Source organism: Eptesicus fuscus, chromosome 15 (assembly GCF_027574615.1).
Source record: "Eptesicus fuscus isolate TK198812 chromosome 15, DD_ASM_mEF_20220401, whole genome shotgun sequence".
In the NCBI taxonomy this organism is placed as follows: Eukaryota; Metazoa; Chordata; class Mammalia; order Chiroptera; family Vespertilionidae; genus Eptesicus; species Eptesicus fuscus.
The window spans coordinates 37246658-37271098 of record NC_072487.1 but is presented as its reverse complement, the minus strand read 5'-3'; the positions used below and the strand labels follow the sequence as shown (position 1 = coordinate 37271098).

General features: G+C 43.0%; 1 protein-coding gene across 1 annotated transcript in view; it reads left to right on the top strand.

Moving 5' to 3' along the window:
- Positions 1–10510, top strand: part of CEMIP2 (cell migration inducing hyaluronidase 2) — a 72808-nt gene extending 62298 nt beyond the window's left edge. The window contains exons 21-24 of the mRNA XM_054727071.1: positions 1205–1303; positions 4836–4990; positions 8017–8120; positions 8454–10510. Coding sequence (XP_054583046.1) covers positions 1205–1303; positions 4836–4990; positions 8017–8120; positions 8454–8650 — 555 coding nt within the window. The 3' untranslated portion in view covers positions 8651–10510. The remainder of the gene's footprint in view (positions 1–1204; positions 1304–4835; positions 4991–8016; positions 8121–8453) is intronic.
- The last annotated feature ends 13931 nt before the right edge of the window (positions 10511–24441 follow it).

Below are 24441 nucleotides of genomic sequence, written 5' to 3'. Positions count from 1 at the left end.
TGGCAGTGTGAAATTTCTCTTCCGAAAATGCAACTGCTGGAGATCGTTTTATTTTTTAAGGTGGAGAGCCCCCCACTTCGTTTTGAAGCAAATGCTATTCATTTACCTGTAATTAAAAGGACAAGCTGGCTTTGGTTAGTTAGAAGTGAAATACTTCTCCCGAAACATTTTTAATTAGCTGTTCTTCTTTTGGGTCTTGAAAAAGCATTGCAATGAAAGGAAACCCAAAAATCAGGCACAGTGTTCCTTCCGAAGGAAGTCAGATCAATTCCAAGTACAAAAGAGGTGTAGCATTCGTTAATAGTTAATCTTTATATAAACAAATATGGGTTAAGGGAAATGGTTCTCCAAGTGTGGACCCCTAACCAGCAGCAACAGAAGCACCAGGGGACTTGTGAGAAATTGGAATTCCTGAGCCCAATTCCAGTCCTACTCAACCAGAAACTCCGGGGGTGGGACCCGGCAGTCTGGGTGTTAACAAGCCCAGCAGGGGATTCTGATATGTGTCCACATTTCATTGGGCTAGAGAATTTTTTTAAAAGCAAGAATTGCCACAGAAATACACATACTGCGTTTAGACCTGATAATGCACAAGGCTACTAAAGGTTTTCAAACTTCTCATCTATACTCTCCTGTCAGTCCTGGGGTGTCTTGAGTCCCAACTCAGAATACTGGTCTGAAAAGAATCTTAAAAAGATTTGTGACTGTGTTTGCATAAAATGTTTACAAAGATGTACATACAAAACACTTTTATTTAGTCATTTGTAGAATTGACTTTATTAACAAGACCACAATTATTTGAAACTGTTATTGTTCCAGAAAACGAGGAACAAAACCTTCTCATATTAAGCATGTATCAAAAGCTAGAATTCCAGGTTAGAAATAGGTATAAAAGTTCAGGAAAAAAACTAGTTTGCCCTGGCTGATGTGGCTCAGTTGGTTGAGTGTCGTCCCTACACCAAAAGGTTGCTGGTTGGATTCCCAACTCGGCATGTGCCCGGGTTGTGGGCTCGATTCCCGGAGTGTACAGGAAGCAGCTGATTGATACTGTCACTCACATTGATATTTCTCTCCTTCTCCCTTTCTCTCTCTCTCAAAATCATTTAAAACAAAACAACTAATTTGTTATAACTGAGTTTCTTTTGAGGCATCCTTTTGGAGGCAGATGCAGTTGACATAAATATGGCACCTTTTCCCTGTTTAGGTGGTGTTTACTAGTGATCCTCATAAAAGCTACCTCCCCGTGCAATTCCAGTCACCCAGTAAAGTGGAGACTCAGCGCGGAGACCCGTCTGTCATCTCTGTAAGTACCATCTGGCGTGTCCACTACTTCAGCTTCTCACTTTTATGTTTCACCCCGGTGACATCAATTATTTTTGGCAACAGTCATTTGTTTGTGATCACATTTTGGTTATTGGTGGCAAGCGATACAATAGAGGTATAAATATCTCCTAAACATTTACGTTTTTAGGTAAATATATTTTTAAATTTTTTTGTCTGTTTATCAATAACTTTTAGGTAAATGTAAAACTGTTCACATTACTCTTCATTCATTAATAGTGTTACAGGCGACCCAGATTTCATTTTTATAAGAGAAAAGGCATCTTGGGTTAAAAAATAATTGCCACAGGCAATCAAAATGTAGAAAACTGTTTAACCTTGGTGTCTGAAACTTAAAAGGAACTTTCAAAGTTGTTTGTTTAACATGTGGGCAATGAGTTTTAGAATTTTTCCTTGGCCTTTTAGTATGAGGTTCCCTGGCTCTCAGTTTTCCGATGAGGAAAGTGAAGATGCAAAGTGTTGGTTGTCTTTCCTAAGTGGGGTAATAGAAGTACAGGCCTGAGCCTCAGTGTCAGCATTAGAATTTGGGCCAAGAGCCAAGCCAGCCGGTGCTAACCAGCTTCTGGCAGGTGGCCTGTCCAAAATCCGGCTGACTTGAGTGCCGCCATATAAAGAGCTCTTTGGGGAGCAGATATCTAGCCATCTAGCTATTTCTAGCCAGGGCCTGGGCCTGGTCTCACGTGGTCTTTTTAGGAGCTTTTTTTTTTTTTTTTAAGTGGTGGGCAACACATTCACAAATCCACATAAATGTGGAAAAATTCAGCCTTGCTCTTTATTTCGTTCTCAGTTTTTCATCGTGTTAAAATATACATAACATAAAATTCACCATCTTCATCTTTGTTAAGTGTGCAGTTCAGAAGTATGAAATACATTCATTTTGTGCAACCATCACTACTCTCCATCTCCAGAACATAAATTTGACTTTTTGACAACTCTGAGTTAAGAATATTCCCACCAAAGGGGAGGGTGAAATGGGGAGTATTTTTTAATCAACACGCATAAAGTTTCAGTTGAGTAAGATGTGTAAGCTCTCCAGGTCCAGCTTGGTGTCTGGAGGGACTCAGTTGTATAAAGGAAGCAAGAGCTGGGTGCCCACTGCAATGCTAGATCACTAGATAAAAATTTTTAAGTTACAGTATAGTTGACGTACAACATTATGTTAGTTTCAGGTATACAACATAGTGATTCTACATTTATATACCTTAGTAGAGGTCCAGTGCACAAAATTCGTGCACGGGGTGGGGGTCCCCTCAGCCCAGCCTGTACCCTCTCCAATCCAGGACTCCTCGGACATCCCTCTCACAATCTGGGACCGCTGGCTCCTAACTGCTCACCTGCCTGCCGGCCTGATCACCCCTAACTGTCCCCACCTGCCGGTCTGGTTGCCCCCAACCTCCCCCCTACTGGCCTGGTTACCCCCAACACTCCCTCCCCCCGCCAGCCTGGTCGCCCCCAACTGCCCCCCCTGCCAGCCTGGTTGCCCCACGCAGCCTGCTGTTCACTCGTTTGGTCATCCCTCACTAACCCCCCTGCTGGCCTGGTCACCTCACACAGCCTGCTTGTTCAGTCGTTTGGTTGCCCCTCATTGACCCCCCCTGCTGGCCTGGTCTCCCCACGCAGCCTGCTGCTTAGTCGTTTGGTCATCCCTCACTAACCCCCCTGCCGGCCTTGTCGCCCCACGCAGCCTGCTGTTAGGTCATCCGTCTGGTTGTTTTGGTCATGATGGCCCCTGGCTTTTTATATATTAGGATGATGTGATTACTACAATATATCTAGTAATCATGTCACTGAACAATATATTATTGACTATATTCCCTGTGCTATACACTCACTAGATAATTAAAGAATATATTGTTTTGCCCAAAAAACCTCATACAGGCTATGCCACAGGATCTGAAGGCACTGTTTCACTCTATTGCTGTATACATTAGGTGCCTGGGACCCTAGAAAAGTCACAGGACATGGTTTTTTGTCATATTTACCAGTAGTACTTTTCACATGCATTTCCTGAAGAGCCTTGCTAGGACATGGCATTGCTTTATTTGTTTTTTATGGAAAGTGTTATATTTCCTTTAAGCATTAGGTTTTGGGGTGGGACAGTTTGAGTGTGTTGAAGATCATTTTATATTTTTCCCCCAAATGTATCTCAATTTTAAGTATTCAGATTTTTATTTTTATTTTTTTGAGATAAATAAGAAATGCCTCTTGTTATATTTTTTAAAATTTAATTTAAAATTTTCCATCACCATTTATACTCTCCATGCCCTCTTCCACCTCCCCCACACACACACACACACACACACAATCACCACACTGTTGTCCATGTCAGATTTTTAAAAATAAGAGAATCACTTCCAGTCTTTCCAAATCTAAAATGGTACTTAATTTACTTCAAGCATTTACAGAACCATTCTCTGGATTAGATAAATTTAAACACAACTAAAAGGCCATTTTGCTTCCTGGCAGATCAGATTAGAAATAGTGATTAGAAGTGAAATTTAAATATAATTTCTCCTAGCGAGGATAAGGGATAGTGGTGACTGTATTTCTCCTTTATTAGCTTTTGGTATAGTTTATAATTTTATAAATTTTAAATAGAAACAGTGCTTAATTCAGTATTGAATCATTTTTCAGTCTAGTAAGTTCTTTTTATTCCTTTCTGGCTGAGGAATGAATGAATTTGGATGTGTTTAGAGTTCTTTTTTTTTTTTTTAAAAGGTATCAAACCATTCTTTTAAAGGGGACGATAGAAATTATACAGTATAGAAATATACTCATGGCTTAAAAACTGGTAAAATTACCATATTTCCACTTTGATTTCAAAGGAGATTAACGATGGAGGTGAGGCAGTCTAGCTCCTCTGATGTTCCAAACCTGAACTCCATTGCGGGAGGAGATGGGGGGGAGTGTAGATTTTTTCTGAATCAGTGTGACAGTAAGTGAGCTGAGCTGCAGTATAGAGGCTGCCACCTGATTGCTGAGTTAGAAAGCTGTGACCCCAATGAGAGAGTATGTGTGTAAGAATGAAGGTGTTGGCCCATGCCCGATCAGGGCACGTGCCCAGGTTGCAGGCTTGATCACCAGTAGAGGGTATATAGGAGGCAGTTGATCAATGATTTCCCCTCATCGTTGATGATTTTATCTCTCTCTCCCTCTCCCTTCCTCTCTGAAATCAATAAATATATATATATATAAAAAAAAAAAAGAATGAAGACCTTGAACCTGCAGAGAGAGTCCCCCCCTGCTCAGCTGAGTGCGGGCTGCCACGCTGTGCTCAGAGCATCTTATCCAGTCTGTAAAGTCCAGTCAAGGCAAAGTCAGTGAGCACACAGCACAGTTTCCAATATCGGCAGAGAAAGAGGAAATGGAACATAGCATCTACATCCTGGTGCAATTGGATTTGTGGGTTTAGAAGACAGAGGGATGGGCTGGAGAGATGAGTCCTTCCAGAGATACTGAAATGGTGATGACAGCAGATGTTTTTGTGTCCTCAGGTCAATGGCACCGACTTTACCTTCCGAAGTGCGGGTGTCCTTCTCCTCATCGTGGATGCCTGCAGCGTTCCCTTCCGGTTGACAGAAAAGAAGTTTTTCTCCCTTGCTGATGTCAGCCTCGTGGGAGTGTATTTAAAAACAGGCATCCCTCCAAGGTAGGTGAGACTTGCTCCACAGAGGGACGGCCACATGATCGGTGACACCTGGTTCACCCTGAGCTTTCGTTTGTTGACCTGCCCTTATAACTGTGGGCGTTTGGGACTCTTGAAAGGTTTTTATTCCTTTCTCACCTCAGATGGATGCCTGTGTGGTCTGAGCTGCTTGTCATTGTAAACCTCAGCTTCTCAGTAGCGGGACTTAGCCCGCCTGGTGTGGCTCAGTGGTTGAGCGTTGACCTATGACCTAGGAGGTCACGGTTCGATTCCTGGTCAGGGCACATGCCTGGGTTGCAGGCTCGATCCCCAGTGTGAGGATCTCTCATCACTGATGTTTCTATCTCTCCTTCTTCCTTCCTCTCTGAAATAAAAGACAAAAATAATGGGAGCTTGGATGTTAGAAGAGTTTGCAGATGGTGGGAAGGTTCGTATAAGGAGAAAAGCTCAATATTCAGACCATTACTCTCTATGTTTTAGTAATAAATTTATCTACATTGCATCCGACTCACTCAGAAAACTCATTATCATTTTAAAACATTTTTTTTAAATCCTTACCCGGGGATATTTTTTCTGTTGATTTTTAGGCAGGGTGGGAGGGAGGGAGGAAGCAGAGAGAGATAAAAAGAGAGAGGCATTGATATGAGAAAGACACATTGATTGGTTGCCTCCTCCACACACCCCAACTGGGGCCAGGGATCGAACCTGCAACCAAGGTAGGTGCCTTTGACCAGGAATCAAACCCTCGACCCTTGTGTCCCAAGGGCCGGTGCTCTAACCACTGAGCAACTGGCCGGGGCTTAAAACAGTTTTTATAGACACTTACCCTTGCAGCCCTCTGTGCCTCTGATGGAACCTCAGACGGCAACATACTATGACTGTGGCAGATGAACTCATCACTTGGAAGTGACTAGAAAAGAGTACTTTGATTTTTCAGTAGATGAGAGTATGTGGCCTCTCTTTTAAGAGCCCTAGTCTAATTAGTTCCTCTTCGTTTAATTTCTGAAGAAAGGTGCACAGGAGAGAAACCTTTCTTTTTCTGAGTTGGTCAGATGCTGCCTGGAGGCCGGGAGATGAGTTCAGGCTCCTCCCTGCTCCCCGGGCTTCACTGCAGACGTTGATTTATCACGAGCCTTCATTTAGTGAAGCCACTAACGGGAAGCACATTGGCTTCCCAGGGATTAAAGGCCCATCCCACTTTAGGCTCATCCTCCGTTGGTCTTATCACGTGTGCTCTTCACACATCACAGAACCGGATCTCAGTAAGTCCCATAAATCACTGGATTATTTGAGTGTCATTTTCAATGTGTCCATATAGCTCTATCTAGTTTAAGACACTTGTAGGGAATTCCTTTCCCGGGCCTCAGTTTTCTTTAAGGATTTAAAGATTTTTCCTAATGTTGAAAAGACACGCACTTATTCCACCTAAAACAATCTAGTACATAAATCTCACCACAAATATTTAGGACAACATAGTAGGTCCTGTAAGCCACCCTACAGATTTATGAGTTACAGCCAACTCATTAAAATGTCACTAGGTTGTTATTAGGAAGGCTTTTGAGCTACTTGTAGTGCTGTTTCTTGATCTGCTGGTTGCACAAGTATGTTTAGTTTGCAAAAGTTGAATGTGCTGCACACTTAGGAATACTATTCTGTGTGTACGTTGTCTCTTAACAAAATGTTAGGAAGTTACGGTGCAACTGGCAGTGACTTCTAGGGACACTGGGTATGTGTGGGGTGCAGGTGGGTGAGGGGACCTGTAGGTGATATCATGGGACCAGCCTGAGTCACTATGACCATTGAAGAAGGTCAGGCCTCAGGGTGGCTATGGTCAGACCTTGGGTCTGATTCTGGGCTTAGTCACTACTGCTGTTAGAAAGGCTTTAACCAAACCCTACACCAGTGTAAAACTTAGGAATCTTAATAAGGAATGTCAAGACCCATATTAAGAAAATAAATGCTTTCCTGTAGGATATAGAAGAGTTGAATAGAAGGAGAAACATTCCCTTTTTCTGGATGGAAAGTTAATACTGTATGGATTCATTCTAACTAAATTAGAGATTTAGTACATTTCCATTAGTGTCCCAGTTGGTCACTTTTCCCCATTGTATTTCACATATGACAGTGCAGTTCATCTGGAAGAATCGATGTGGGAGAGTATTAAAATACAAATTTTAAACAAATTATGTTAATACCAGGGGCTTATTTTATATTAAAATAAACCATGAAGTCATAGTGATTAAGCTAGTGTGGTATTGGCAGAGGAGAGATCAGGAGAAGAGAGAATCCACAAACACATTTGAATATTTGTGTTGATATACTGCATAATAAAGACAAAAATTTAAACCAAACCATGGGGAACAGATTTTATTTTGTTTCTTTTTAGAATTGGTGTTCATTTATTTACTTAATAAATAGATAAAAAGAGCATCTGAAACAAACAAAACTAACTTCCCCTGTTACAATAGTTTTTTCCATAAAAGGTCTGTGTCCCAAGCATCCACTAGGTCAGCTGACCTAAAATAACTTGTTTTCCCTACATTTAGAGACCTCTTGTAATAGCAACATAGGTCCTAGGTGGGGCAGGGAACTTGTAATAGCAGGAATGAAAAAACATCTGGGTTCTTTCTGTTTTGTTTTGTTTTGAGTTCTGCTTTTATCTAGTATTTCTATTCTCTACTGCACCCATTTTCAACTGGTGTGCCGCAAGAATTTTTAAAGCGTGCTTTACTGACTATTGAGTCAGGGACATGACCTCTTTTCCCTTAGATTGTCAAATGCAAAAATGACAGCAGCCAAAAGAACAATAGCCGTCCTGTGTGAATGATCAAAATTATACCTATTCTTTTTTTGCCAGATCAGCAAAAGATACATATTTTGGTGTTTCACAGAATTTTAGTCATTCGTTTATGTGTGCCATGAGGTGAAAAGGTTGGGAATCACTGCTGTACTGTATATACTTCATAATGGAACCCAGCAAATACATGCGAAATTATTGAAATTGGCTCTGATTTTCCTTTTATATACAGGTCTGTTGTTCTATTGAGCACAAGAGGAGAAATAAAGCAGTTGAATATTTCAGATTCATTAATACCTCTGGGATTAGCCAAACCAGCTCATCTTTCTAACAAAGGTTTGTGTTTGTATTCTTCTACCAAGTTCCTAGGTGGCCAAGCAGCAGTCACGTTTGTATGGTGAAATGCAGCTACCAGCCTGTTTTCATGAGCTGATTTTGCTCATGTGTCATGAAGATGCTTTCTAAGTAAGGAGATTGTGTTAGAGGAAGTGAGCTGGGATGTGGTTTGTTATTTGGGACACGAGGTGGGGGGGAAGAGTTCATGTGCTGAGTGAGGAGGTGTAGTTTGTTTGTTTTATAGCCGTCTTTGTTTTGCTCACCTCCAACATTATCTTGCCTAGAACGAGGAGTTGTACAAATTGAACTTTTTCTATTTTTGTTTTTTTTTAGGGAGCACCATATTTTTGGGATTCAGCGGAAACTCTAAACCGTCATGGACTAAGCTATTTACCAGTCCTGCTGGACAGGGCCTTGGGCTGCTGGAACAATTCATACCTTTGCAGCTGGAGGAATATGGTTGTCCCAGAATCGGCACTGTCCGCAGGAGAGACCTGGAGCTGTTAAAGCAAACTTCAAAAGCACATTAGAGACTAACTGTAACTTAAGTGCTGGGGGAAAAATGTGAACTAACTTATTTAATTTATGGCATTTGAAAATGACACTGTTAACCCAACGGAACCATTTTCCTGTTCGATGCAGAGAGGGGAGAAGAGAAAGAGTTTAAAGTGATTGCTTGAATACCAGCTCATGCACCTTGTAGTTGTACAAAATGTTAAGAATTTTATTTGTATTTGTTAGGCTGGTATATTTAGAGGGCAGTTCTCTTACTCCTCACCTTCCACCCCTGTGTTTTGTAGTGACCATAAGCAGTGCTTCACCTTTCGTATAGTGGGATGTCGTGGGGTGGGGTGGGGTCGGGTGCGGTGAGGGCTTCTGAGAATCAGCCCGAGTCCCTGAGAGGACCGGCTCTTGTAGCACCTTGGATACTTGAAGTCTAGTGCTGAGTTGTGTCATTGACTTTGGGGGTCAGCAGCTGACTTGGGTGGCTGGCATGTTCAGTGATGTCTTGGGCCCTGGTTCTGGGCAGCCTTTGAGGATTTTTATATGATACTGAATGATAGAATTTTAAGTGGCAACTCAGGCCCAGCTCATGCCCATTTTTTGCCTGGACATGTGCTATTTTTATTCAGTTGTATATCGATTCCTTCTAAGGGTTCAACTTTCCAACAGGAAGTAGTACATTGGGACAAAGGGCTTTTAGGGATTAGACATCCCTTTAATCTGTGACCATTGGGCAAAAATTTGACCTACACCAAGGTCTGTTGGGACCATTTTTGCAGCTTTAATCCTTTAACTGTTTGGACTGTATATTTGTGTTTAAAATGCAGACCTGAGCTGAATATTTACTTACTCTTTTTTTTTTTTTTGAAGAAGCAGGCTGTTTTCCTGAACTGTAAACTCATTTCAACTTGCACAAAGGAAGTCTGTTCTTAGAGTTGCTCCTGCACCCAGGTTTTTTGTTGTTTTTGTGTGTAGATTTTTTTTTTTTAAGCTTTTCTGCTCACCATCCTGCCAAGAAAACGGCAGAAAGCTTAACGATACCCCAAAATATTGTACTCAGGGGGGAGGAAAAGGGGAGAGCCTTTTAAGGATCAGATTGTAGAGGGGACATTCAGAAATGAACGTCGTCATAGTCAGTCATCTTAATTAAATCGTTAGAGCCGATTTTAAAAAGGTGCCACGGCGCCCTCTTGGCCTTCTGCTGGCTGCATGCATCTCCTGCCCATGAGGATTGCCTGAGGCAAAGGGACATGCGCTCCTGGCTGGGGACACCACCACCCCAAGAGTAAAGAAGCATCAAAATGCCTTTACCTCCTCCCAAACCCACAATGCACGAAGCGTAGTGGAGGAATGGCCACAGCGAGATAGTAGGGAGTGTGTTCAGGCTGCCTCTGGCCATGAGTACAGACAAATTCACGCTCCTCTTCCAAGAGCCTTGGCGGGTGGCCCATCTCTTGTGTCCGGGAGAGACTGCAGAGCAGCTCTGTGACTTCTGTGACTTTATGACACATGCTACCTCAAAGTGCTACCGAGAAACCTTTCTAACTGTAAGTGCTCTTCCCGAGGGCACGCGTCTTAATCAAAGTGTAGGGGGGTTTTGTTTGTCTGTCTGTTTTGTACATTGATGAATGAGATCTTACCTATTAAATATATTATTGGATCATGGTTCCTGAAGGGGATTAGTTTGAGTGTGTGTGTGTGTGTGTGTGTGTGTGTGTGTGTGTGTTTTATGACTTAAATATTTGTGTGTGTGTGTGTCTTTTAGAGTTTGGCTCTTTAAAGATTTGGAGAGAATATGTAATATAGTTCTAAGGCACTCAGTTTTTCTGATTTATATGCTAATTATCGGGCCCTAAGTTAAATAAATAAAAATATGTGTGCATGTATTTTTTTTGTGTGTGTGGCTATGTATCTAGCAACCAGTCAACCAATCTGTCATTTTTAAATGCCGTATTTCAGCTGTAAATGAGAAAGGGAAAACTGTCCACTAAGTAGATATTGCCAGGCTAAGCTTCAGAAGGGTAGGGATTATTCTCCAATGCAGAGGTCTTCATCCTTGGCTGCACCTTAGAATCACTTGGGGGCTTTGAAAATGTGGAGCCCTGGGTCTCATCCCCTCCCCAACCCCTACATTTAGATTTGGTTGGTGTGGGGTGCAGCCTGGACACTGGAATTTTTTTAAAGCTCCCTGAGTGGTTCTAACATGCAGCCAGGTTTAGGAGCCACTGCACTAATATAATAGGGCCACTGTTTAACTCCAGCCTGCAATTTTTGTGTGACAAAAACAAAATTCCATTTATCTATTATTTTTATTTGCAATTCTCATGTTACAGAACTCATCGTCCTAAACAAAGCATTTTACTGTTCTCTTCCTTTAATAGAACTTTTCACTGCAGTTTTTGGTCCTTATCTCAAATTGTTAAATGGGTCATCTAAAGTTATATACACATTTAGGCCATCGGGAGCTAAGCAATCTGTTTTATTTCTACTGAGAAAATATATTCAAAAAGGCCATTTATAAGTTCATAAGCATCTTCCATCAAGCGAGGCAATTGGTTGAGCTCCAGAAATGTGGCCATCCACCCATCAGCCAGCTGATGGGAAACACAGGGCCTCCTCATAAGTCAGCACCTCAGGTTTTACGTCTTTGCTGTGAGATTCCTGCCCCGCCACCGGAACCAGCGCGCTGTAGGTGACCGGCAGAGGCTGGAAGGGTGCTTGTGGGAAGATGAAAGGCAGATACAGTCTTATAGAAGATGACTCCAAAGCAACCGCAGAGCTGATGTTTAGACCGGGAGGGGAGGGGTTATTTATGACTCCTCCGTTCTCCGGCTCCATCAGGAGAGAACACATCCTCAAGCCATTAAATGGATTAGTTTGTTTGAGGAGGGGTGGGCAAGGAGGTGATGGATAGAGGCTTGGATGTTTCAGATAACTAGGTGTTTATTCCTTAAGAGATGAGGTAATGTTTGGATAAGTCCAGTTGAAAGGCTGTTCAGTAAGCAGGAATGCTCTTAGTTAATGCAAGTGTTCTTTTTCCCCAATTGATCCTAAGTAGTTAAGTATTTAGATTCCATCGTGACAAATGTTTGTTGTTTTCCTGATGCAGAGTTGGAGTTTATCCTCCAAAATCCTTGTTTGGGTTTCAGATACTTGTGGAGCCATGTTTAATAAGGAAAAATTCCCCTAGAGGTGAAGACTGAGTGGGGATAATTGGGTAACAGATTTGCATCATTACTGTTAGTCTTAACTTGGTAATGGCCCAGTCTGCTAGAAATGTGAGCTGACACGCTGGGCTGGAACACATTTTCAACATAAGGTCAGGGGGAAGTAAAAATCAAGGAAAGGCACCCTCAGTCCCTTGTTCACAAATAACAAAATGTTCACATCTTGCTGGATCACTGGAGTCATTGGGAAGGTAGAGGTTTTTACCCTAATTTATCTTCAATCTGAGAGAAAAGCTGAAAAAAGGATGCTAATTAGGCCCTGGGGTTGTGGGGAAGGGCACTCACACTTTTTTTATGTGATAAAGTTAGAGAATGACCAAACTGTGAAGGTTTATAAATGAGGAACTATGCCCCACAGGGCGTCCAAAAGCATCAGCCAAAGCAAAGTAATGAAAATGTTCTATCTGAAAATATAACAAGGAGGTCAGAAAACAACTTCATAGATTTGCTTTTTTTTTTTCCCCCTCAGATAGACAGTGTGACTACTCTGGCTATGAAAAGCGCTAACAAATTTAAGGTTCATCCTCAGGAAAGCTCAGACCTGATGACAACAGTTGACTCTCAGGGTTTGCCAAACTTACCCATGTAGGCCAGACCTGTCCCCCTGATTGGTTTTGTACCAGTTCTGAACTAAGAACGGTTTTTACATCTTTAACTACAACATGTTGGAAAAAGTCAAAAGGGGGAGGGATTTATGATGTGAAAATTATGTCCATGAATGAAGTCGCATTGGAAGGGAGCCACACTCATTTGCTCACATGTTGACCGACTTACATATTTAATGGCAGATTTGAGCCGTTGCCACAGAGACTAGATGTATGGCCTGCAAAGCCAAAAATATTTCCTATGTGTTCCGTTACTGAAAAAGTTGGCTGACCCTTGATGTCCCTGAAGGGTATACTGGTGTTCATTGTACTGCTCTTGGGACTTTCCTAAGGTTTGAGAGTTTTTTAAAATAGAAGGTTTAGGAAAAAAAAAACTTGCATCAGAATCCCCTGAGGTGCTTATTGAAAATGCAGAATCCCAAGCCCTAGTTCAGACTGAAGAATTGGCATCTCTGGGAGCTGACACTGGCAATGTGATTTTATAACGAGCTCCTTCCGTGGGTCTCAGGAACACTAAAGTTTGAGAACCCCAAAGAGGGGAGACCCCGTCATTTCTTTCCCTCTTATAGGTGAGTGCATCTGAGTAAATCTGAATGTTGGGTTTTTAACCCCAATGGCTCCATTCTACACCGTCTTCCCCAGAACTCTCTGTGACTAATGCAGGGCAGGTCTGATACACAGCACAGTATGTGGCCATTACTGGGGCAAAGGCTTAGAGCCCGTAGTAAAGTCCTCTCTCCATTGAGTGTGAAATTGTCACTGTTATAATGATTCCATTACAGTTATCCCTACAATAAAATCCCAGGCATCCTTTGTTTTCTGCAAGTTCTTTTTATTATTTTAAGGAGTTTAAAGGGAAATATGTACATATAACCACAATCGGGCTGTGCAGACTTAACAAAAACAAGTATCTTTGCGTTTGAACGCACCTGTGTCCACCTTAATTATGTCCCATGTATCAAAGCACTGATTGGTAATTACAGATCTTTTTTTAAGTTAGGATGATTTATTTCATACAAGCAGTTTGCTGTAGAAGCAAAATTCTTTGAATACATGAACTTCATGGCAGTGGTGGGAGGTGGTTGGATGGTCTTGGGGGATAATAAAATTGGTCTTTGCCAGGAAAGAGGGTGGGAAAACATCTGGGAAGGCCTAACAAGTTTACTTTCTGCCACCAGCTTATATGGATCATAAACACCCAGTTCTTTTTTCTTTAAAAAAAAAAATATTCGTTTACTGATTTCAGAGGAAGGAAGAGGGAGAGATAGAAACATCAATGATGAGAGAGAATCGTTTACCGGCTGCCTCCTGCACACCCCCTAGGGGGGATTGAGCCCACAACCCGAGCATGTGCCCTGGCTGGGAATCAAACCGTGACCTCTTGGTTCATGGGTCAACACTGAACCATGCCGGCCAGACAACACCCAGTTCTTGAGGGCGGAAGGCTTAGTTCAGCTAGGTTTCTGATGGGGGAGAGTATAGGATTTACAAATCTCAGGAGGCCAGGAGAATCAGGAGCTCCCCATGTGGACAGGAGGAGTTCTGACAGAGGAGAGGCCACACCAAAACTTGTCGCCTGTTTCCAAAATGTGCATGTGAGTAGTTAGTGGACTCGAGATGGTCTGTTGCTCTGGGTATGTATGGTGGATGCTTTGGTCACCAAACTTGGTTTGATGCCAGCTAAGGCTCTTTACCAGTGGTGTTGCTTTGAGCCGTTTCCTCCTGCTGATCCTCAGCTTTCTCATCTATAAAATGGAACTGCTAATACTTTGTAAAGTTACAAAGGGAATTATATGAGAACTAGAGGCCCAGTGCACAAAATTCTTGCACTCGAGGGAGGGGGTCCCTCAGCCCGGCCTGTGCCCTCTCACAGTCTGGGAGCCCTTGGGGGATGTCTTACTGATGGCTTAGGCCTGCTCCCCGGCAGTCAGACATCCTTAGTGCTGCTGCAGAGGCGGGAGAGGCTCCTGCCACTGCCGCTGGGTTCTCCAGCTGTGAGCCCAGTTTCTGGCTTTGAGCGTCTGCCCCCTGGTGGTCAATGTGCATCATAGCAACCGGTTGTTCCACTGTTCGATCAATTTGCGTATTAGCCTTTTATTATATAGGATAGCCATGGTTCACAGACACGGCTTGTCATCAACAATACCCAGGTGATTTGTCTAAAAAAAAAAAAAAATCAGATTTTCAGACATCTGTGAATTCTAATTTAGTAGTTTTTCAAGGGCTAAGGGTTAGGAAATATGCATTTTTTCAAAACAAACTTCTGAGATAATGCCAGATTTGGGAACCACTGAGGACACCCTATGAAAGCCATTGCCCTACTTTTCCGTACTTCCCTTCCTCAGTGTGTATCTAGACAGCAGGCCCTCAGGCCAGGCGGTCCTAGTTTAGTGAACTGGTTTGAACATCCCCATGAGGTTTGCTTTTATGCCCTCAGTAGACCAGCTGTGTACAGACTGGAGCTGTGAAACGTGGAAAGACCACTCTGAAATGGAAATGTTGCTGCACCCTCTTCTGCCACTGGTGTGTGCAGTTTCCCGCTGCTCATTCTCATGAGGAGAAACCTCAGTTCAGCTAATGGTTTGTCTCTTCTAATCCTTTTTACTATAAACAAGCACAGAATGAAAACAACTCATTAGTAATGATCTCTCTCTTAGTACTTAAAGCACCCACATTTTCACTCTTTCTGATCAAGTAGGGAAATGTTAACATGCAGTGCAATGGTTCTGAGCTGATTTATCCAGCAAGCTGAAGGTGAGGACTTGGAAAAGGAGCGCCTTGGGCAGCAAGCCTTCCTGTGTTTCTGTACCCCATTTCTTCCTACTCACGCCTCCACCCCTCCTTACTGCCCAGGGTCCACTGCTGCAGCCTTATTTTATTAGGGAAGACCATATTCTCAGACCTCTCTACCTTTCACTCCCCATCACTGCCTTCAGGATCCTTAGTTCTTGCTAAACTCATTCAAAATCAGGTTGCTCCTCATGTCTGAAACAAATTCCCTTTTAGGCAACAATGCTATTTTAATATCTGCCCACAGTGTCTATAATGTTAAAAGTAATGTGCTCCTGGAAGTTTTACTTAACTAATTTGGTGGTTGTTATTGTTTTTTTACTTAAATATATTTCATTGATTTTTACAGAGTGGAAGGGGGAGGGATAGAGAGTGAGAAACATTGATGAGAAAGAAACATCGATCAGCTGCCTCCTGCATGCTCCCCACTGGGGATGGAGCCCACAACCAAGGTACATGCTCTTGACCAGAATTGAACCCAGGACCCTTCAGTCCTTAGGCCAACGCTCTATCCACTGAGACAAACCAGCTAGGACTGGTTGGTTTGTTTTTAAAGCAATTTGCCTTCCTGCATACTCCACCTACATGAGGTTGATGCCATCCGTAGAGGAAGTTACAGATTTGGAAAACCCACCAACCGGATAAGCAGTCACTGGATAATTGAGTCAGTACCATCTATAGGATGTGAGCACTTGTATTTGAATGGCGTCCCCCCTGATCATCCTCAGAAAGGCTATAGATAAAACTTAGATTTTCCTCCTGAACACCGAGATGGGATAAGGAACCCTACTTGGCTCTGAAACATATAATCCGTTTGAATTCCAGACCCAGGGTCTTGGCCACAAGAAAGCGCACTTATCCCAACATCTTCCTGAAGCTGTGCTCTGTGAGCACTGGAGAATCCCCTTTGTTTGTAGTGTCTTGCATTTCTGTAAATCACCTTTTTTAATAGCTGAAAGGAAGAGATTTGGTAATTACAGCTTTCCTTTGTTGCAGCTTTATACTGAAAACATACGCCAGCCAGGCTAAGTAAGGATCCAAGTGCATAGATGATATATAAACAAGATTAGGAATCACAAGGATTAGGGGCTTCCTGTGCAGTGTTATCCAGAGGAAGAAGGTCAATTACAAACACAATTTTTGTGTATGTGTGTGAAGGAGTGATTTTATTATATTGATGATCTATGCAGGGTGGGGCAAAAGTAGGTTTACAGTTGTTCCTATGGGAAACCATACAATCTTACCTAATAATAGACAAACATGTAAATTGACCATACCTCCGCTACACCCACAGCCAATCACAGTGAGTATGCCAATTAGAAGGCCAAAGATGGCGGCTGCCCAGCTGCTCCAGGTGCGGAGTGGCCAGGCAGGGCAGGACGCCTGCTATGAGAGGGAGGGCGGGGGGCGAAGGGATCTACAGGAGCGGAGTGCCGCAGTGAAGACAAGACTGCAGACTCCAGAGTCTGCAGCAAAGACGAAGAAGGCAGACCCCGGCCAGAGCGAAGGCCTGGGTCCTGGGTGCCAGAGGAAAACTGGTGCTGGAAGCCAAGGGAAGGAAGGCCTAGTGCACGAATCTCCTCGTGCAATAGGCCTCTAGTAATTAATAAACAATAGTACAAGAAGAGACTGCGTTTTTTTTGAGTACTCACAACTGTTAACCTACTTTTGCTCCACCCTGTGTTTTCTGGCTCTTGTTTCCAATTCCTTGAAATTAGTTAATTTGTTGATTTCAGTTATACATCTTTAATTTAATATTTAAAATAATTGGATTAAAACTTATTGACAAGTATAATTATTAGGTGTTTTGGATAGTCAACTTCTGAATTATAAATTTAATTCCTATATTACTGCTACATATTTGATTGAAATAACATTTGATTTAATTTTATTTGGTCCTTTATTTTATCAGCTTATAACAGACAAATGAATAATATGAAGCATAAAGGTAACCAGTTTGCTGTATCAAATCATCACTACAACCTTAATTGTGCCTGTAACCTGGGCCTGTGCCAGACCAGGAATCAAACTGGTGACCTTTCAGTGCACTGGATGACACTCAACCAACTGAGCCACACTGGTCAGGGCTACACTCACTTTTCTAATATTGGATACAAAAATCTCTCAGTTTGGATTAAAAAATAAAAATATATAAGGGAGTAGATCTTAAAAGTTCTTGTGACAAGAAAAATTTTTGTAAGTTATGTTTGGTGATGGGTATTAACTAGACTTATTGGTCAATTATTTCTCAATTTATAAGTTATTTATAGATATACCTTAAGAAAATAATATGGAATGATTAAAAATGACATGGAAAGGAGAGAAATTCATATACTAACCCCATAAGTTGATATAATATTGAATATTGAATATTGATAAAATATTATCAATAGAATACTAATAGAATGTTAAGCAAGAAAGTGCATCGGGAAAAGGGAAATCAGGCAATGACAGGAGGTGGCATTAAGAGACAAAGGACTATCCCTCTCAGAAACTGGTAGATCAAGGAGGCCAAACGAAGGAGTCAGTTACCCTGATGATTGTGAAAGTAGGAAACAGGCACTCTTGTTCTCCAATTTAAGATCTAGGTTTCAGTCCCTCATTGTTTTACGACGTATGACACATATTTCCCCTGTATTTCTTAAGACATATTTTCAGTTCTCCAAACTCGCCACATGTTCTCTCATCTGTGGGCTTCACACATGCTTTTCTCTCTACCCGGATATTTCTCCTCCCCACTCCTTTTCTTGGCAAATGCATGCCTTCCCCCCCACCTCCCTCAGTTTCACTGTCATGTCCTCTGGGAAATTGTCACTGTGCCAGGGGCTCCCATAGCACCTCACAATTCTCCCCCAGGGGCATGTGTGTTTCTGGACTGTGAATTGCCTTTACTTCTTTCTCCCCCAGTGCACATAGGCATTCGAGGACATGGGCTATACTCTTTCCTGCAGATAGTGCCTGGCACATGATTTGCTTCTTGGGTAAATAACTCAGTGAAGGAATGAGATCTGCAAAAATGAAATAAGATCACAGATGGGGGGATTAATTTTGCTTAAGGAGATGGCTTCACAGAGGAGGTGGCCTTTAAGAAAAACACTTGGAGAATGAAAAAAGACAAAGGTTGCTCCAGGTAAAGGGAACCGTGTGAACACGTTCCCGGAGGCCAGTGAGAGCCTGGCAGGGCAGGGAATTTGAGGCAGGCAAACGTAGTGTAGCGGGAGCATATGGGGCAATGAAGGAGGGAGAAATGAAACTGAAAATCAAGTTGGGGTTACTATAGAGAGCCTGGAATACCACCCTAAGGAGTGTGACTTTTAATCTGTAGGTGAGATATATCCGTTAAAGACATATCAACAGAAGTACATTACCTCAGACTCTTATCAAGGCTTACTTGGTCCTCAGTCGTGATGAAGAAGAGGTATTTCATCAGCTCTAAGATCCCACTGACTGCAAGGCTCACCAGTATTTTATGTGCTATTAGGTTGTATGTAGCACTAAGAAAGACAGCGAAGAAACAACTCCAGCTTTTTCTCGTGTTCCCAGGACACTGTCTGCAGGCTCTGGAGAAAGTGGGGGTCCCAGAAGGCGCCATCCTCATCACCAGAAACTGGAGAAGTCATTTTCTCTCTCCCCTGGATGGCGAGTGCTTGGCTGAGACTCCTTTTTCTTCTAGCCCAGTGGTCGACAAACTCATGAGTCAACAGAGCCAAATATCAACAGTACAACGATTGAAATTTCTTTCGAGAGCCAAATTTTTTAAACTTAAACTTAGTCTGATGCCACTTCTTCAAAATAGACTCGCGCAGGCCGTGGTACTTTGTGGAAGAGCCACACTCAAGGGGCCAAAGAGCCGCATGTGGCTCGTGAGCCGCAGTTTGCCGACCACGGTCCTAGAGCACCTTGTAATGGATAAGCTTGCCTAGCTGAAACGTTCCCCACTGTGGCCACTGTAATTTAAGATGACCTTCGGTAAGGTTATCCCGCGTAGGTAGTCTAAAATGTTATTCACCTGGGGTCTCTCCGTGGCGCCGGTTCAGTTTGAATTGGACCCAGTTCCAACGCGGACCCAGTTCAGTGTCTCAGTCGGCTTGGTCTGACCCTAGACCCAGTCCTACTCTAGCCAGTTTGAGACCCAGCCTGGAGAAAGAAATGCTCATGACGCAAAACCTGTGGCGCTAGAGTGGGACAGGGACTTGCCCACCACCGCCAGGGGCAGCGAGAGAGCAGCGAGCTGCGGCGGCTCAACAGGTATGGACCGTGGCCTCCTGGCTTGTTGCTCCTGGACCCCCTCAGGGGAGAGGGGAGGGGTCTCCATCCTTTTCTTCTTCTGACATCAGAGCTGCTAAAAGGTAACCGAGGCATATTAAAATGTTCAGAGTCTATTTGAGCAAAAGTATTAAAATCAGCGCCAAACTGGGAGACGTTCAGAACGCTCCACCGCCGGGTACTAGGGGATAGAGAGAGCGGAGGCAGAACCTGCGTCAGGAAAGGGTGGATTGGAGACAGCTTGAAGCCCCGGTGGCTGTTGAGGATGGGTTGTCCTTAGTGTTTTGATGTTGTAACTGTGAGGCATACACCGTATAAGCTGAGGTTTTGGCTTGCTTATGTAGGCCGCCACGGAATGAGAGCCCCATCGGTTTCACGGCCTCCTTGTTCGGTTTAACAGGAGGCGTGGTTCCAAATGTGGGTCAGGTGTTCTTCACTGTCTATTACACATTCCCCAGGACACACGCCTCCCGTCTCTATAGTCTGCCTTCTGTCAGCCACACTTGTCTCTTGTGGTTTGATCTTGCTTTGTTTTTGTCCCTTGTTGGGTCAAAAGGGCTGTTTGCTCTGCAGAAATAACAAATGCCGGATTTCACACTCTCTGAAGCTCTGGGCTGAGTTAAATCTGCAGACAGTTGCACGTGGTGACAATCCCCGCTGGCAGATGTAGTAGGAGGACTTTTGTTTGGGGACCGGTTACACGGAATGATGCCAGCTGCTGGGGAATCCCAGGAATTTGTTTGTATGTAGATCAGACATTTGAACCCATCGAAGAATGGCCCCCGCGTTTTTCAAGCTCCTATAAGCCCTGATGAGGCCCCAAGTTTGCTCGTGCAATCTGAGAACCTTGCTTTCATCTGGTGTGGCTGAGTGTAGGGGGAGTGGAAGACAGTTGTTCCAAAGGAAGCTCTTTGTTCATCCTGACTCCTAAATCTGTTTCATAGGAACATTTCCATCGGAATTCTAGAAAGAGAAAAAAAGTGGCTCAGGCAGAGAGCAACACTTGCTCTGTGCAACATTCCAGTGGCTGGGTCTGTGGTGAGCAGGGCGGCCAAGCCTAAGGAATTCCAAGGAACACAGCACTTTTAAAAATTGGAGCCCTGTGTCTGGCCACAATGCTAATTGTTCCACATCAGCATCTCGGTGGTATATTGTACTATGGGGATTTCCATGGTGTCTTTGGTCAGAAACAGGCTAACTCCTAGTGCTTATTCAAAGAAGGTTACCCTTGGAAAGGGCAGTGGAACAGAGCTGGGGAAAGTCATCGTGGGCAGCAGTCTCCCCTTTCAGTGGAAATCGCTTCCTCTTCCCTGCTTCTGCCGCAGTCCGATGCCAAACGCGTTAGTCGTCTTGGGGTGCCCTTTCCTAGGGAAGGACACCGTGTAACTGGGGCAGCGGCTGGATGCTGCCGCATAAACAACGGGCATGGGAAACAGGCGTGGAAGTGGAGGCTGCGGGTGATATGGACAAAGCCCAAATGTGTCTGGGGTTAACTTGATTTACAGGAATCAACAGGACCTGGAAAAACCCCAAGCTGTGAATCTTTTGTCTGGAAAGTTCTGCTGGCTCGCCAGAGATAAATAACGCTTTTCCGTGCGGATTTCAAAACAAAACTTTGAACAAAACAGAGGGGGCCTCCAACTTTCCGTGCTGCCGGCCAGGTTCTGAGTTCAGCGAGAAGCCTATTGAGTTGGATGTTGAAAAAGATGCCGTCGGCTTGTTTGAACAACTCAAGAGTCTCTCCCGTCCCAGAACATGTCACAACCGCTCCTGAGAGCACGGGGCACCTGCCTGGGCAGCTTTGTCCGGGGGCTGGACACAGAGGCTCCCTGGGGTTGCCATGTGCGTCCTCTGACCTGGTCACAGCCTGAGTAGTGACACACGTGGCCGGCTCTGCCTTTTGTTTTATTCCTACTCAGAGAGGTGGTTATGTAATTGATTTGTTTCCAATCCAGGGTTGGCTTTATTTCCATTGCCTCAGCAAAAGCTAATTAATTAATTTTTCCTGTCTTATTTTCTTAAATTGTGGTTCAGTATTTGTAGGGCTCACTGTAATTTGGGGACAATGTCCAGTTGACACGGGAAGTATAGTGACTTAGAAATGCATCCTGAGCGTGGGCCCAGGCATCCGCCATTCCCAGCTGCCGTCGCTGCGTGGCCACCAAGGGCAGTTCTCATCCCAGCAGCCTCCTCTGTGCAATGGTGATGCTAAAGATACCGATTTCAAAAAAAATGTCAAGTGAAAAACTATGTCACTGTAAACTGGGAAGATTCCAAAACTTTGTACGGTGTCTGTTCCCTAAACTCCATGGTCTTCCTCCCCACCCCCCACCCCCCAACATTTATTTATCTATTCATGCGTCCAACGCCGTTTATGGAGTCAGAACACACTTAGTCGGCACTCCATTAGTCTTTTTGGAATAAAGAACGTTTTGTGGCAAAGCACAATCGTTAGCCTCTACAGCAGGGGTTGGCAACCTGTAGCCCACAAGCTTTTCCTAAGTAACGTTTTGTTGGGACACAGCTACACCCAGTGTTGACGATGGTTTCCTTTTTGGCTGCCACAGCAAAGGTGAGTAGTTGCGACTGAGTCCATTTGACCTGCAAAGCCCCAATTTTTTACTATCTGGCCTTTTACGGAGAAATTTTGCCACCCCCCTTCTGCCTCCAGACGTCTCCTATATGCTTCTGTAAGTAGAAAGCAGCATAGAAAGAGAACGTGAATGTCCAAAGAGAGGACTGAGGACTTTTCAGAGTTACAGAGAGTCATAAATCCTCACGTTTTACGGAGCGCAGAGAATAATGAGAAGGACAAATAGAAATAAGTGCACATATAGACATTAGGTCTGTGGTGGGACCTGAAAATGTGCATTTTTACCAACTATCAAGTGGCTGCTGCTGGTGGTGGTGGCCCAGGTCCATATTTTGAGAATCACTGCTCCAGACCATATAGAAGAAAAATGTTGTAGCCCTAGCAGACATGGCTCAGTGGATAGAGCGTCAGCCTACAGGCTAAAGGGACCCAGTTCAATTCCGGTCAAGGGCACATGGCCGGGTTGCGGGCTTGATCCCCAATGGGGGGCATGCAGGAGGCAGCCGATCAATGATTCTCTCATCATTGATGTTTCTATCTCTCTCTCCCTCTCCCTCCCTCTCTGACATTAATAAAAATATATTTAAAAAAAAGGAAAAAATGTCGCTAACTCTCTAGGTTAACAATTTAGGGTGACCATTAAAATAATACAGTAGATACTATGTATAGCTTTAAAACCACCGAGGAGAAAAGAAATGTACAGTATATAACAATAAGTACAACAGAAGGCAAGAAAGAAGAAAACAAGAAAATGAGGAGAAGGAGGAGAAGGGTACACACAAAGTAAGATGGTAGAACTAAATCCACAGACTGAAAGATAGTTTTTGCAACACATAAAACCAAAAAAGAATTTGTAACTAGAATATATTAAAAACCTTACAAACCTTTAAAGAATAGACAAAACCTTCAGAAAATTTGCAAAGGATAAATGTAGGCAAATTCACAAAACGAGAAACTGGCATGGCCAATCAGCATATGAAAAATGTTTAGTCTCAGCAGTAACCAGGGAAATGCAATTTGAGACATGGATTCATACCCAACAGATTGGTGAAACCGTAAAAGTCTGGCAATTCTAACTGTGAGTGGGGATGTGGAGAAACAAGACAGATGTCTCACACACAGGCGGTGAGAGGATGCACTGATATAACTCCTTCAGCAACAATTTGACAATATCTGGCAAGGAGCTGATCCTTATATCATGTAAAAGTAAAGAAGCACAATCTCTGCGACCCAGCAGTTCTGCTTATGAGGAACCTACAGAGACTCTTGCATGGGCACATGCAGGTGTGTACATGTATGTTCTTGCAGCATTGCTTGTGATAATGAAAAACTGGAAATAACCTAATTCTTTCACTAGAGAGTGGATAAATATATGGCATCTTCATAAAATGGAATACTGCAAAGAATAAAAATACGTTGATGCTATGTGGATTTAGATTCTACCTAGAAATCCTTTAATCTGTAATGTGCAACATTATTAACACTAAATACTTTGAATCCACCTCAGTGAAAAGTATAGTTGAAACTGTAAGCCACATGATTCAGTGTTAAATAAGACAAGTCAGTGAAGTTATGGGCATAAGTTCTTTTGAGAATCCAAAACACTGGGATAGCCATTGTTCTTTGTTTAGATTAGTAAGATAATACAGAAGATAGGAGAATATTTGCATTCCAGAGACCATAAATTTTAAATTAATCTATGCTTTGTTTGGATTTTGTTATCATAAAATTGTCTCTATGTAAGTCTATTTACTTAAAAAGAACTTTCCTATAATATGCAGAAGTTTGTTTAATAGCTATTGTCCAGAGACTATTGATTTGAGACAATGTCTGTTTGTTTTCAGAAAGTACATTTGGTAAAATATTTGTAATAGAGAAGTGTTTTTTACTTAAGAAATAAACTGTTAGTCATTCTGCGCTTTTGTAACTAATACTATCAAGTGACCTGTCTAGATCTTCTACTTATCCTCTGGGGTCCTTGAGGCCAGGGCTGTGTTTTTGTTTCCTGTGGTCTCAGGTCCCAGAACAGTGCCTGGCACATAGGCCCAAGTCATGCATTCAACAGATGTGTGTGGAGTGAACAAGAGGATCCAGCCTGTCCTGAGAGCTCTCCCCACGGCATCACACTGGCACTGGTTTCTTCTCAGTCCACATTATACAAACAAAGAAAGAAAGGGAATAGAAAAAGATAAACAATTTCTCACAAAAGGCAAATACATGTTGAACAAATGAATCTTGAATAAGGTTTTAAAAACCGTCAAAACCGACATGTAAAGAAAAAAACACCCACAAAAAAAATCCTATCAGGCAAACTGGCATAGAGAATCACAAAAGAT